We start from the raw sequence: 14,843 nt of genomic DNA, 5'->3' as shown, positions 1-14,843 counted from the left end.
TTCCGGCTTCCCGTGACAAAGGACGAGACCAACATACAATGCATGCTAGAGATAAAATGCGGGAGTGACTTGATTCGCACTGATTTTTGGAGTAAAAACGTGGGATAAACTCATTTTATTCAGAAAGTTTATAACTATTCAAGATCTGAGCGACAATACAAACCTCCTAGCGGTTTCTAATCATATGGTCCATTAAGTCTATCATATGTTGACAATAGCTGAGAAGTCCGTGGATCTCCTCGGGAGCGGAGTAGGTGTTCGCCATTGCTTTGGCCTTGGCTAGCAATCGGGGAAGTTTTTGACTCCTGTTCAAAGTAAGAGCAAATCGGTCCATCCTCATTGTTGCCTCTTGGTGCAATGAATCAATTACCCTTTCCCTTGCTTCCCTTAAGCTCTCTGTCCTTTCTTCACGCCGCATCCCATGCCTTGCGAACTCCTTGGAGTACCCTCGCGTTGTGGTCACTGAAACCCCGTGCGATGAAAGGCGTGATGCTTTCGTCTGATGGCACTCCTCTCATGGGGTAGCCAAGCTGTCTTATGGCGAGGACGGGATTATAATTAATACAACCCCTTGTTCCCATTAAGGGAACATTTGGACATCCTTCACATGAAGATAAAATCCTGATTCTTCCTTCCTTCTAGTGAGGGAACCAATTAACAGACGCCCATCCATGCTAGCCAAGAGTTGGTCCCAATTCGCCTTTCCTTTTTCGACGCACGAGCGGTGACCTTGTAGCGGATAGACGGGCCTACCTTCTTGGAGAAAAAAGGTGTGAAACCAGCCACACATAGAGAGCCAGTGCACAACAAACAATTCTTGCGCTGCTCTTTTCACATCCCCGGTCGAACGTGTCATACATGGCCAAAATGGCGACGACCGGGCTTTCCTCGCCATGATGAAAGGCGTGGAAAGCGTCAATCGCTGCTAGGTCCACTAACCCTTCCATATTCGGAAAGAGGACAACTCCAAAGATCAAAAGCGCCAAGATGTCAATAAAAGAAAGCCCATTCGCCTTGATTTGCCAAGGCCTTTGCCCTTTCCTCCAAACACTTCCTTGGTACTCCGACTACCCCATTCCTGTTTTGCTTTACACGGTCCAACTCTTGTGCTGAGATTTTCACCACCTTGGCAACTCTTGTCGTGGAGGGATAGAACCCAGAGAAAAGATATGGCTTCCTTCCTCCCAGTGGGCATCCCAGGATTTCTTCAAACTCTTTCACAGTCGGCACTAGCTGGAAGTCCTCAAATGTGAAGCACCTTAGGGGCTGGTCATAATACTGGGAAAGGGATGCAATCGGTTCCATGGAGACTTCTACCCTAGCTAGGTCCCAAATCTTACCATAGGCTTTGCGGAAGGCTTGCCGTTGAAGTTGACCCATTAATTGCCCCAACTCTCGTAAACTAGTGACCTCTAAGCTCTTGATTTTGACTTGATAGAACCTCTTTTTAAGCGAAGGCTTTTGACTTGATCCCATGTTTTGCTAAAGTGAAATAAAATCTAGTGCGAATCAAAACTCCGACATCTATCATGGGTGGAATGGATGAATGCATGAAGAAATGCATATGACACAGATGCAATTTGCGAATACGGAAGCCCGAGAAATTGTCCCCTTCTTGGATACAATGTTTGGGCGGCATGACACCCAACGTATGTTTTTAAGAAGGCGACACGGACCCTCCGTCGGTTTGCTAAAGTGAGGGGATCAAAGACGAAACCCACGCATGATGCATATGTGAAAGGCACAACACGGGGATGTACATAGTACGACAATATTCACAAACAAATATAAGCAAAAGGGTATATGATACTTATGCATGGCAGTGTGAAAAATGGCACGCAGCGTGTTTGCTCCGTGCCCCTATTTAAAGGGACCTATATGGGAGGGAACTAACTAGGCTTTTAGTAATAACCCCCAAGGTAGTCATATCTCTCTTGATGGTTTCTAGAGGTATCATCCCCTTCGAAGAACATACTGCAGCAGTAGGGACTACTAGCAACAATATGTTTTCAAAGAGAAAAACTCTAGATGAGGGTTCACTGTAATCAAGCAAGTCGGAGACCTAGCATGATCACGGATTCACCTCCACTCCTTATGTTCCCACGAACCCGGGTATAGGGCCCTTTTTCAACTCACCGTGTGTGCAAATAGTGTTAGTGTTTGTGTGTATCAAATGAATAAATATTTACCTCAAGCGTACACTTAAAAATGCACAAAAAAAACATCAATGAGTTATATATACAAGAACATAATGAAGGGAAACCCAACAAAGGAGTAAGTCACGGTAAAACATTGCACAAGATTAAATGGCCTAACTCTTTAAAAACAGTCCCCAGTGGAGTCGCCAACTGTCGCAACCTACCCTTCGGCGGGAGGGCGACGCGTGACTCGCGGGATGCATGTTCCACGAAAGGAATACGCGCGGAGTCGCCACCAACGTTTATTTGAGGAAAACGTCGGAAAAACCGGAAAAGTCGCGATCTACGAACTTTAAAGTGAAAGGTTCGGGAGTTGTATTTACGCACGAGGAAGGTATTAGCACCCCACACGTCCGTCCCAAGGGACGGCAGCCTTTAATCGAATGTGCAAACATGACTTTGATTTTTTATGTTCCCTTTTTATGTCTCTATATCCTTTATTCCCTTTTTATATTTTTTCTCTTTTTGTGGTCGACAAAGGTGTTCCCTTTGCTCCTACGCATTTCTCAATTTGCGATGAGGAAATCAGACCTACGTAGTTCTTTCTTATCAAGTGATTCTTTTTTACTTAAGAGGTGATCATTTTAAGGCGTTGGACCTTAAAAATGATCCAGTTTTACTTAGTGAGAAATTGAAATGACAAACTTTAAAAGTCTATTTTTGTGGACGAGCTTGACTAGGCGAATTGATTTTAGCCTTAGTTTCACCTTAGTTATTAGTCAATTCAATTAAGAATGAGAAATCCCAAAGAGAAAAACGTCCGATTGATTTTCCGCTTTATTTTACTAAAAGGGATGTTTTTGTTATTATATTATTATTTTTTTTACCTCTTTTTGATTTCCAACGTGGTTACGGCACGACCGAACGGTCGGAATTCATCTTAACCGAAGTTAACGGATAATACAATTCAAACGTTCGGTGGAAATTTATTTTATTTTTAAGTTAAGCGAGAAATGACTTAAGTAAAATGGCTTAAGCACGTCAAGAGGGGGTATAAAAAGTAAACAAAACGAGAATAAAAATGCACGAATCACAATGTGGATCACTACGGGTACATAGAATGAATCGAAAAGCTTGGTTCGAGGTACTTACCCGTTGAAGATCGAAGAACGATGAAGAACGAATGAAGAACGTCGAAGAACGGTAGAAAACCTTCGTGAAATTCTTCACGGAAAACGTTACGGAAACGTTTCGGAAGCGCCTCGGCTTAGATTTTCTTCACGGAAACAATTTTTCCAAGCAAATTCGAAAGAGAGAGAAGTGCCTAAGGGGCTGAACTCTTTTCTTCTTCACTTCCTCCCCTATTAATAGCAAAATAGGGGAGGTGGTTGCCGCCCAGCTCGCCCAGGCGAGCCAGGTTGCTTCCTCCAGAAGCAACAGCCTTCTGGAGGAAAATTCTGGAGGGCCCAAGTGGGCCTGGGTGCTATTTGCACCCCCCATTTTTACTAAGTACACCTCCCTCTGCTTTTTTTGGTGATTCTTTTTTTCGTAAAGTTACGGAAACTTACGAATTTCGTAACGATACTTGTTTTCTTTCCGTAATGTTACAGAACCTTGCGAATTACATAATCATCCCCTTTTTGACTTACGGAATGTTACGGAATCTCACTTAATTATGCAACGATGCTTCCATTTGATTTCCGGTGTGTCACGGAAACTTACGGATTGTGCATCAATATTTTTTTGGTTTTCCGGCATGTCCTGGAATTTCACAAATTGCCTAATGATGGGTGCCAAGCACCTCACAAGGACCAAAGAAAGGTCGCATGTCATCAAGCAAAGGTCCCCGGACGAAATTAGGGTATGGCACCTCCAATGTGTTAAGACAAAGTTCTCAGGCGGTTAAACCTTTGAAACTTTGTGAATAGGGGTACAAAAAAATTCTCAGGCGGTTAGTCCTTTGAAATCTTTTGTATATGGGAAAGGGAAGAATCAAAAGAATTCTCAGACTGTGTCGTTTTGAATTCTTTGACAAGGGAGAAGGGAGACACAAAAGAATTCAGGCGATTAGTCCTTTGTTCTTTTAAAAAAGGGAGAAGAGAGACATAAAAAGAATTCAGGCGGTTAGTTCTTGGCGAATTCTTTTTGGCAAAGGGAGAAGAGATGAAAAGAATGAATAGCACAAGTTTTCAAGGTTTAGAAAACCAGAAAACTCTTGGAAAGCTTTTGGCACAAAAGAAAGAAGAAGAAGTTCAAAGAGATTCAAGGCTTGTAAAGGATTATATTGGATTGATTGAATTGATATAAAATGCAAAACAAAGCCTTGCTTTTATAGACTCTTCATGTCTGGTCAAGAGGACCATTTAGAAGAGTTATGACTTTTAGAAAAAACTTAAAACCAATTTGAAAAAGTCAAAAACTATTTGAAGAGTTACATCTTTTAATTTATTCAGAAACAATCACTGGTAATCGATTACCAAATCAGTGTAATTGATTACACAAAGTTTTTATGAGAAATGATGTGACTCTTCACATTTGAATTTGAATTTCAACGTTCAAAGGCACTGGTAATCGATTACCAAAACATTGTAATCGATTACAACTTTTTTGAAATCAATTGGAACGTTGTAAATTCATTTGAAAACTTTTTCAAATCTATTTTGCTATTGGTAATCGATTACAACAATCTGGTAATCGATTGTCAGAGATTAAAAACTCTTTGGTAAACATGTTTTGAGAAAAATCCATGTGCTACTCAGTTTTTGAAAAAACCTTTTCATACTTATCTTGATTAAGTCTTCTCTTGATTCTTGAATCTTGAGTTTTGAGTCTTGAATACTGATCTTAATTCTTGGAAGCTTGATCCTTGAATCTTGATTCTTGAAATCAACTTTCCTCTTGAATCTTGAAGTGTTCTTGATTCTATCTTGAACATCTTGAACTCATTCTTTGATTCTTGAGATCATCATCTTTGTTACCATGAAGTATTCTTGACCTTTGAGCTTTTTGTCATCACCTTTATTATCATCATAACTTCTTTGAATCAATCTTGATTCATCATGAAGCTTGCTTCTACATTAAAAAAAAAATTAAGTTCACAAAATATAACAAAAAAAGTTTACATATTTTTTTAAAAAATGGCACTAATTTCAACCAAAGATCTACTCCGATTTAACCAAAGACCCATTCGGTTCAACCAAAGACCCTCTCGATTCAACCCAGGTCACACTGGTTCTAATGCATTTCTAATCCTTTCATTGAATCAATCTAGTGTGACCACCAAGTTTCGATCAGATTGACTAGTCTGGTCTAGTTCTTAAAACAGTGCTTGCTGCAACCTTGAAGTGTCTTGGCTTAATGGCCGAGGCCGCAACCCCGATGTGTCCAGATATTGGGGGCCTAAGGCCAATCTTTTTAAAGAAATTTAAAATAATATTAATTAGTTTTTTTAGATTTCTAAGCTACAAAATTATTTATTAATGTTTTATAATCAAGTTATTCTAATATGTACAAATGCGTGCATGAGTGTATTGTATATCACACTTAATCATGTAAGATAAATTGCAAAATGAATAATATTTTCACTAGTTGGTAAACTCATTGTTGCCTTGTTTGGGTTTAGCTTGAGCTTTTTCCTTAAGGAATGTCTTGTTGATCTTATCCCTTACTACAAGTCAATTCACTTCTTCGAATGTAAAAAAAATGGTCAATTTTTTCTGTGCTGTTCGTGAAGAAAACTTGGTGGTGATAGGAGGAAGTTTTTCTATGTATGTAGATTGAGATTTTGTCATCAAGTTAACCTTGGTTTCCTCACACAACACACATGTCCATTGATGAATGCACATGGATACTCCTATCTTGATGCAACTTTGATGTGGTTTAGTTTGATGGTAGAGGCCACAACCCTAATGTGTCTAGATATTAGGGACCTAAGGATGATTTTTTTAAAAGAAATTTATAAGAATATTAATTGTTGATTTTTATATTAACTTTTTAGATTTCTAGTCTACAAAATTATTTATTAATTTTTATACTCATTGTTCTAATATGTGCAAATGTGTACATGTGTGTATTATATATCACACTTAATCATGTAACTTAATTAAAGTTCAAAATGAACAGTATTTTCACTAGTTGGTTCTCATTGTGCGTGTATTATATATGCGATTTCATTTGTTTTTTCAAAAATGAAATCAAATTGCAAAAAATATGCAGTTTTTTAGATTTTTAATTTTGCGATTTTTTGTTTGAATTTTGAAGGAGTCAAAAATGTCCCTCACCCATGTGGGACTATAATTAACTATTAAATATATTATTAAAATAAAAATAGACAGTTAAATTAACAAGTTTTGTGTTCCATCTCAATCCTTTATTTATTTTAATAATATATCAAATTCTTAATTTTAGCTCCACATAATTGAGGGGCTTTCTTAACCCTACCTTAAAATTCGCCTCAAATTAATAATAATTTCTGATAATAATTAATAATATAAAAATTTGCATAAAATTATTTTCACTAGAAACAGTTTTTATAATTTATCAAATCCAAAATTGTAAAATCTTACAACAGTCTCACGAGTACTCTGCTAGTTAGATACGAAAGGTATAATTAAATTGATAAATATTTATACTAACTTTGATGCACAAGTTATTATATTTTTTTTCCTGATGTTATTTAATTATTACTTCATAATGATTTGGTCACTTTTATTAAGTAAAACTTTTTTTCTTTATCAAAATTATATTTTAACCAAATTTATATTCTATAGAAACCAAGAATTTTTTTTTTAAAAAAATATCCTTTTATATATTCACTCATTTTCTGTGGCTTTTTCTGGGTTCCTTCATTCATCAAGTTCCTAGAGGAGAAGAAGCTGCCGCCGCATTACTCCTCAACTGATCTGGGAAAATAAGGCGTCTCTTCTTACCAGCTGCTGCTAATGTTTTTCCTGCCTGCAATTTTCCATCTTCCCTGCAGGTTCTTCTCTTCCACAATTTCATTCGCGAATTTGACTATGACTCTATCTTTCTCTGTTATGCCTCTTGGAATGGATTGCTTTGCATAGTGTCGTCTTAAACATAATCGAATTGGATTGTTCTTATTAGATGCGTGTGATTATTAGCATTTGGTATGGTTTCAATTCATTTCACCTCAATTTCCATGTTTTAGTTTAAGTGATCGAACTTATACTTATATTGGGTGCCAAAAATCAAAGGAGTTTAGCTCAGTTGATTGATTAGGTTGCACGAGTTGGTGCAAACCCCTGGTACCTGTCAATTCCTTCGGATAACAATAAATAATATTGGGTGCCGAAAGCAATAGCTAGATTACACTACTTTTCACTCCAGCGAAATCTGCTTAGCATCTTTTGCTGATGGATGTGTCTTTAATTGCTTGCTTTATTCAAGGGCATTTGGCACCCTCACTATATATATATATATATATATATATATATATATATATATATATATATATATATAGTTTTGTGTTAAAAGTGTAAAGTGAGCTATAAACAAAAGGGAAGGTTTAGTTGGTGATGCTTATCTTGTGTCATTGGAGTCGACGAAAGAGATATATGTACCATCGAAGCAAACATCTCACCCTTTGTGGATCTCAAAGCTGCCGTTGATTTTAAAGGTACTATATTTTGGTATCAAAATTGACTTAGGATGAACAAAAACTAGGATGAACATGACTATGTCATCATAGTCTGGCAACTTAGGATGAACATCACTAGGATGTGGAGAAGGACATGAATATTTCCTTAACATCTTATCTTTTCTGTTTTTGTGCCTCTCTTGGGGGATTCTCATGGTCCTTGAATAGGTAGCTTCAGTTTCTATTCTTGTTGAGGAACCAGTAGTCCTTGGTTTGGAAACTTTTGCAGAAGCAGATATTTTTTCTATTTTTTTCATTGCTTCCATTACCAGCTTGGCAATCTCCGTAGTTGAATAGATGATACTCAGCTGCACGACTATAACTCCTCCTATTTGGTCTGAGGGATGGTAATTCCTTGGTTCAACTCGTCATCCCAAAAGGTTTGGCAATGACAACATCATTATGCACAACTCCTAGAACATGTGTGGCTCTGATCTGTCTCTTTTGCTTCATTGATTGAACCTCCAAATAGTCCTTATCATCATAAAGGCAAAAATAACAAGGCTGATCTAGTTGCTGCCACTCATTTTAAGGTTGAAAATGTTTCTCCTTGTGCCACTTAGCTGTAACATGACTGTAAGACCTTTCCCTCATTAGAGAAACCATATAGGATCAGTCTCTTCTGGCCATAACTTGGTGGGGAATACCTTCTATTGAAGGCTTATGGTGCTTTCTGTGGTAATGAGTACTATGCTTATGAGCTGAGGGACTTTTGCTGTTTTGCATTGCTTGTGATATATATTATGTATCCAATACCCAGAAGGCCTAGGTTTTCCCATGGAGGATGATCTCCTTGATCTTTCCTCATGTTTCCTTTGGCTCTTTCTAGAGGTCCTTGTGCTTGAGTTCTCACTCTCTGATCCATCTTGACCCATATCACCACTATCATAACCAAATTTTATTTATTTTTTGATTTTTTTTATATAGAACTAATATTAATTTTATACCAGAATTAATTGCATAACATGTTATACACAATAGGTTTAACACATTGCATTCTTAATTTGGTTTTTATACTTAAAAAAATTATTAAATTAGTTGTTATAGATGCAATCATATCCCGTTATATTGTTGAAATTATATTAATTTATTCATAATAAGGTTCTTGCTAGTGCTTGAATTTAGAAAGCAAAAAAAGGGTTCAAATCAAAAGAAAGAAGAAAGTAATAAGATTAACTTGTACACCATATGCATAATGACACTGTCCATTGATCCAGATGGTGAGGTTTCACGGTGAAACAACAGTCTTCCAGGCACTGTTGCTAAATGCTAAGAACCAGGTGGACTTAATTGTCCTGGGGCCTTTTAAAAGCCTTTTTCTTATTCTGTGTGAGCTATAATGGCTGTGTAAGCCCATTCAGCTTGCATTTTAAGAGGCCCATGCATATTTTCTATGTGGATTAGTTTCCTCTTACATGTGTGCAGCTGCTATCATTATACCTTTTTAGTCCTAAGAGGAAGGGAACATAGGCATAACATTACCAAGCAAAACTCCATAATATAGTCTTTAGATATGGTTATGATGACCGAATCTGCATGCTGCGGATACTCTGTAACTAAGAGAATATAATTTCAACAAACATTTAATACAGCTAACTTAAATCCAACACGCAGAGCTCATGGCTGTCCCCATTGGTGGTTAAAACAAACTACTGTACATATGCTAGATCAGTTCTTATCTTTTAAATCACATTATAAGTTAAAAAACTAAGGATAAATAAAGCTGACTAAGTAGCAGTAGTAGTAGTCAGTGGAATACAATCCTTTGGAACTTGGTCAGTCTGGGAGAATTAGAGTCAGAAAACCCTTTTCATTTTGTTTTAATTTATTTCAATTTGAATTTCAGTTTTTTTACTCTATTTTCCCTATTCATCTCTATTTTCTAACGTGTCTCGATTTTACTGATCTTTTAGAAACTGCACATACAACAGTTTCACAGGGGCGTTGATTGAGAAGAAATGGGTGCTAGCACAGTTGATACTGCAATTATTCAAGAAAACATAAAACAAGAATTTAAGGAGATAATTATAATGGCTACGTACTGCTTGTGTCATTTATATGATTATGAGTGTAATAGCATGGTATCATAACAATTATTTTGTTAATGAACCAGCCCATAATTGAGAATTGGAACAAAGTAGTTTCCTTAATTGTCTCTATAAAGGGGTAGAAAAGTATTTTATTGAACGGCTTAGTTCAAAATGAGCTCACGTCATATTGAGGATTAGTGTATTGAACGTCCTGATGATTTTAAGGTGTTTTAAACTATTAAATATTAAAATATTGTGTATTTTATAAAGGAAAAATATTGTCGAATATTATTTTTGAACTATTAAATATTGTCTAATATTAAAATTATTTTTGAATTATTAAATATTATCTAATATTGAAATTATTGTTGAATTATTAAATATTTAAAAATTGATCAATGTTTATTTTTGGTAAAGTTTAATATTAAAATTTTAATTTTAAATAAATATTTAAAAATGAAATTTTGCCTTAGATGGAAATTGAATTATTCTATCAAAATAAGGAAATTAATATGTAAGAAATTTGAATTAAGTTATCCAAACAAAGCATTTGGAAAATAAAGTGCAATCCATTGCAAGTAATTCAAATGTCATGTGGAATTGCTAAAATTCCCATCCAAACGCAAGGTTAGGGATAATAAGGCTTTTTGCTTGTAATTGTGACGTTTCTTGTCTCTTGATCAGTTGTTTTTTAATAATTTACCCAAGATTTGATTTCATTTGTCAGCTGCATGAAACATATTAATTTATCCTTTCAAGAGTTATTTACTTAATTAACGTTGAATTATTTTTTCCCTTGGCCTTTCTGAGGTGGATTCCTTTGTGCAGAAATTTCCAAAACAAATAGTTGTTGGTGATTTGTCAACATGAAGAAGTTGTTAGATTTTGGGAAGAAAGCCCTCTTTTATGTTAGGGTGCTTTCTGGATATGAAGAGCGAAGAATACGATCTTATAGGCTGCAGCTTGAGCAACGTGTACAACAGGTTTAACATTTTTCTCTTCTATGAACATTTATATTCTTGTTTGTGTTAGTTTCTGTTCTCGTTTAGAAAACACCAGAAAATAAGGCTCTTTTCAAATTGTAGTAGCCAAGTAAGTCTATTTTAAAAATCAAATGAGACCTGTGTTAGAATTCGATTGTTAGGTATGATGAGACTTGAGCCCCACATTGGAAGTATGAGATTCTAATGTGGGGTTTATAAGGCCCTTGGCTCTCCAATTAAAATAGCTAGCTTTTGTAGGTTTTCGCATGATTCGTACCAACCTGCCTAGTGTTAAGAGAGAAGGGAAAACTGTAACCTAGCTGTTCTTTGGAAATTGCCAGGGTAATCCCCATCAGCCAATTGAAAATATAACGGTTTTTGATGGAGAGGGTGTCATGCATTTGATTGTTAAAATAATAGTTAAATGTTGGTGATTGCTGAGGAGTTTCATTCCTCATAAATCTGAAGCACATCTATTCAAGATATAATAGCGGTACTGGTTTATTATTTGCGCTTTTGTTGTAGTCAATAGGGGATCATGTTGACTTAAGTCTGAATAATTAGTAAATTGTTAAGGATCGGGCTTTTATTGTGCTGATATCACAATCTTATAAAAATAGGTAAAGCAAGATAGTGAAGATATTTCATCATGATCTTTCTCTCTCTCTCTCTCTCTCTCTCTCTCTCTCTATATATATATATATATATATATATATATATAGATTTTTTTTATAATTTTTATTTTTTTCATCACCTTTTCACATGGGGGACATATGAATTTAACCTTGTAACCTTCATTTTTTGCCGTGGTGATTGTGAAGACAGATGTGGGATTTCCTCTGTATTTTCATTCTGATGTGTATAATGTTTTCCAATGAAAAAGGCACAAGCAAGGAGGGCGGCCATAAATAAAGTACCAGAACAGGTTATATTATCCGAGGTTCGTCGAATGGTTGAAGAGATGCAGGCTTTGAATAAGAAGCTGGAAGAAACAGTAAGTTGTATTATCAGGGAAAAATATAAAATTTGGGAAATTTAGGATTTCAATACAGGTATTTCTTTTGGATTTATCTGTTCTTTTTTCACTTGAGAAGTTATACCAACTTGCATTGAGAACTTCTGTGTGAAATGTGCCTTTTTCCCTACTTTTGTTGATGTCGAAATTGGATGATTAATATTGTCATTTTTCTATTTGGATAGAAACATTTGTATTAAAATATTTGTCTATTATATGGAAGTTCTTATACGATATTTAATTTCATTTCCTTAATGTATACACTATGATTGTTTCATTTGTGGCACTCAAATTTGTTGCATGACTAGATGCACATTTCATGCAGGAGGCAGCCGTTGAAGACTATTTCAAACCTCTAGACAAGGAAGCTGAGTTAATAATGAAAATGCAACTACAAGGGGAAGAGAAAACTTCAGAGATGATGATGAAGGCACTGGAGAAACAAGCTTCACTTCAACAAGTTGAAGCAGAAAAAAATGCAAGTAAGCATCAAGTTGACAACTCTGAAACCAACCTGAATGAATCTGAGATGATGGAAGAAGAGAAAACATTGAAGGAGATGTTGAAAGCACTACAACAAGAAGTTTTGCTTGAGAAAGCTGATGCAGAAAGTTCTGATAATGTGCATCAAGCAGACAAGTCTCATATCGACTTGACCTCAGCATCTACAACCACTCCTAAATGAAGCTGAGATTATTTTGAAACATTGGTGATTTCTGATTTTTAGCTTTGAAATCCATTTCACCTTGTCTGCTGAAATGTCAATCATCCTTGGTGAATTAAACTAACCAAGGCATAGTTGTAGTTTACTTGTTCTACTAATTTTATTCAATAAAATTTTCATGTTGAGGCGTGATTCAATTATATCATTTTTTTCGTGAGATATGGTTAATTAATAAAATTTAAAAGAAAACAGCTTAGGAAGAATATTTATGCTAGTCTGCACATCTTCAATCATCTTAGCAGAGGACACATTCTGTCAATTAATGTGGATAAATATTGCATAAATGTGATGATCGGAGTTAAGGACCTATTACTAGTGCTGATTTCATAGTGGAAATGGTAAATTTCATGTGCAGAAAACATGTCTATTTAGAACTATTTTGATTTTATTTGTACTATTCAGCATGACACTGTATGAGTGTGGGAAAAAGAGGCATTGAAAGTTAAAAATAAAGAATGCCATAATAAGCTTAAGTTCATTATAATTAAAAAAATAAAAATTTCCCTACATTTTCCATAAGAGAGAGAGAGAGAGGAAGTAAAAAGAGCGTCATTAAGATACCACTCTATCCTTGGTGCAGATAATCCACCTTTGGGGAATGAAACAAATTTAGGACACAATGTGAGATTATGACTAGGCTCTTGGGGGCAAAAGTCATTTACACTGTTTATCAAATAACAGAGTATTGAGTTTTGGGAAGAAACACAGCGGAAATTGGAGAGATCCTTAAACAAGGGAACAAAAATCACAAGCTAATCTAATTAAACAGGGAAGTTGCTTTGGTATGTGGCTATGCTCCCGTCCCAGCTTCAGACAATTCATTATAGAGTATAGATAGATCTCATTCTCTAAGGTGTGGAAAAACTCCTTATGCTATTTTGCATTCCCATGAAGATCAAGGTTTCGTGTGATGCCCTATTCATTACTTAGAACCAATGATTCTTCAAAGATGTCAAGAGTCCAAGGGAGAAACAAGAAACAATTCTTAAAGCTGCTAAATTTTAAAGACTCCACATTGGATATTGAATAATAGTTACAGCTCAGTCATTAATTGCTGACTCAACATAATAGTTAGTTAGTTAGCAACTGAGTCATTGCTGACTCAACATAACAAATAGTTATTTAGGCTAACTAACTGTGTAGTTAGAATACTCTATAAATACATTGTTGTGTAATTCAATTGTTCAGTTGTAACTAACTTATTCATACTACAATAATAGTTTCTAGATATCTTAGTTTTATCTCTTGCTCTCTCACCTCCATGGATTTCTTCATGGTATCCAGAGCTTCCTAAAGCCTTCAATGGCAATTCAATCCTATTTCTTTGCTTCCGCAAACGTATTTTACTTTGTTCGTGTGATTCAAGCGAATCCACAATTATTTCGCTTCATTTGGCTTTTCTGGTCGTTGTATCTTCTTCAATTGAGTTTTTTAATCCTATTTGGATTTGGTTTTTGGTTTGCGATTTTGTTTGTATCTTGATCGCATTTTCTTAGCTCACGGTCTCAGAATTGAATTTTTTCTCCTCACAATCTTCATCTCAGGTTTTGCGTTTGTGTTTCCTAGTTTCTGTTCGTGATCTTCTTGTTAGATTTCACGTTTTATGTTTGCTATGTTGTCATCATCGATCAATGTTGTTTCGGTGATCAGAGGTCCAATAAACTCCTCCTCCAATGTTGCTAACAATTTTGCATATCATGTTACGGCTAAACTTACGGATGATAATTTTTTGCTTTGGAAGCATCAAATTAAACCAGTTCTAAAGGTTCATCGACTCCAGTGTTTTGTTGTTAGTCCCCTAATTCCTCCAAAGTATCTTACAAAAGAATATGCAAGACATGGATAAAGAAAATCCAACATATGCAGCATGGGAATATCAAGACCAATCACTACTAGTTAGGCTTTAATCGTCCTTATCTAAAGGAATTCTATCAAAAGTTGTTGGTTGTGTTCATGCACATTAGGTGTGGGAAAGGATACATAATCACTTTCGTGCTGAAACAAAAGCAATGTCCAGATATCTTTGCATGGAACTTAGGAATACCAAAAAAGGTGAACGCTTCAAAGGTGAATTTCTCACTCATATAAAAACAATTGTTGATTCTTTACTAGCCATTGGACAAGCTATTTTTGTCTAGGAACAAATAGATGTTATTTTTGAAGGTTTGCCCAATGAATATGAGTGGTTATTGCAATTAGCAGTAAGATTGATCACTTTGAATTTGAGGAGATCCAATCTCTTCTTTTGGCTCAAGAACATAGGCTTGAAAAGTTAACAGAAAGTGTTATTGCTC

The 14,843-nt window shown here is 35.7% G+C and overlaps 1 protein-coding gene across 1 annotated transcript; it reads left to right on the top strand.

Moving 5' to 3' along the window:
- The first annotated feature begins 6,959 nt into the window (after nt 1-6,959).
- On the top strand, nt 6,960-12,689 carry LOC114368978 (myosin-2-like). Its single transcript, XM_028326281.1, has 4 exons — nt 6,960-7,116; nt 10,656-10,810; nt 11,694-11,804; nt 12,151-12,689. The coding sequence occupies exons 2-4, from the start codon at nt 10,694-10,696 to the stop codon at nt 12,508-12,510; spliced, it is 588 nt and encodes a 195-aa protein (XP_028182082.1). The 5' UTR covers nt 6,960-7,116; nt 10,656-10,693; the 3' UTR covers nt 12,511-12,689.
- The last annotated feature ends 2,154 nt before the right edge of the window (nt 12,690-14,843 follow it).

Source organism: Glycine soja, chromosome 9 (genome assembly GCF_004193775.1).
Source record: "Glycine soja cultivar W05 chromosome 9, ASM419377v2, whole genome shotgun sequence".
Lineage (NCBI taxonomy): Eukaryota > Viridiplantae > Streptophyta > Magnoliopsida > Fabales > Fabaceae > Glycine > Glycine soja.
This window is presented reverse-complemented; position numbering and strand designations above follow the sequence as displayed.

Coding starts and splice junctions, on each gene's coding strand:
- LOC114368978 (XM_028326281.1), top strand. CDS start 10,694: ATGAAGAAGTTGTTAGATTTTGGGAAGAAAGCCCTCTTTTATGTTAGG. Junction 10,811..11,693: donor TTGAGCAACGTGTACAACAG/GTTTAACATTTT, acceptor CCAATGAAAAAG/GCACAAGCAAGGAGGGCGGC. Junction 11,805..12,150: donor ATAAGAAGCTGGAAGAAACA/GTAAGTTGTATT, acceptor CATTTCATGCAG/GAGGCAGCCGTTGAAGACTA.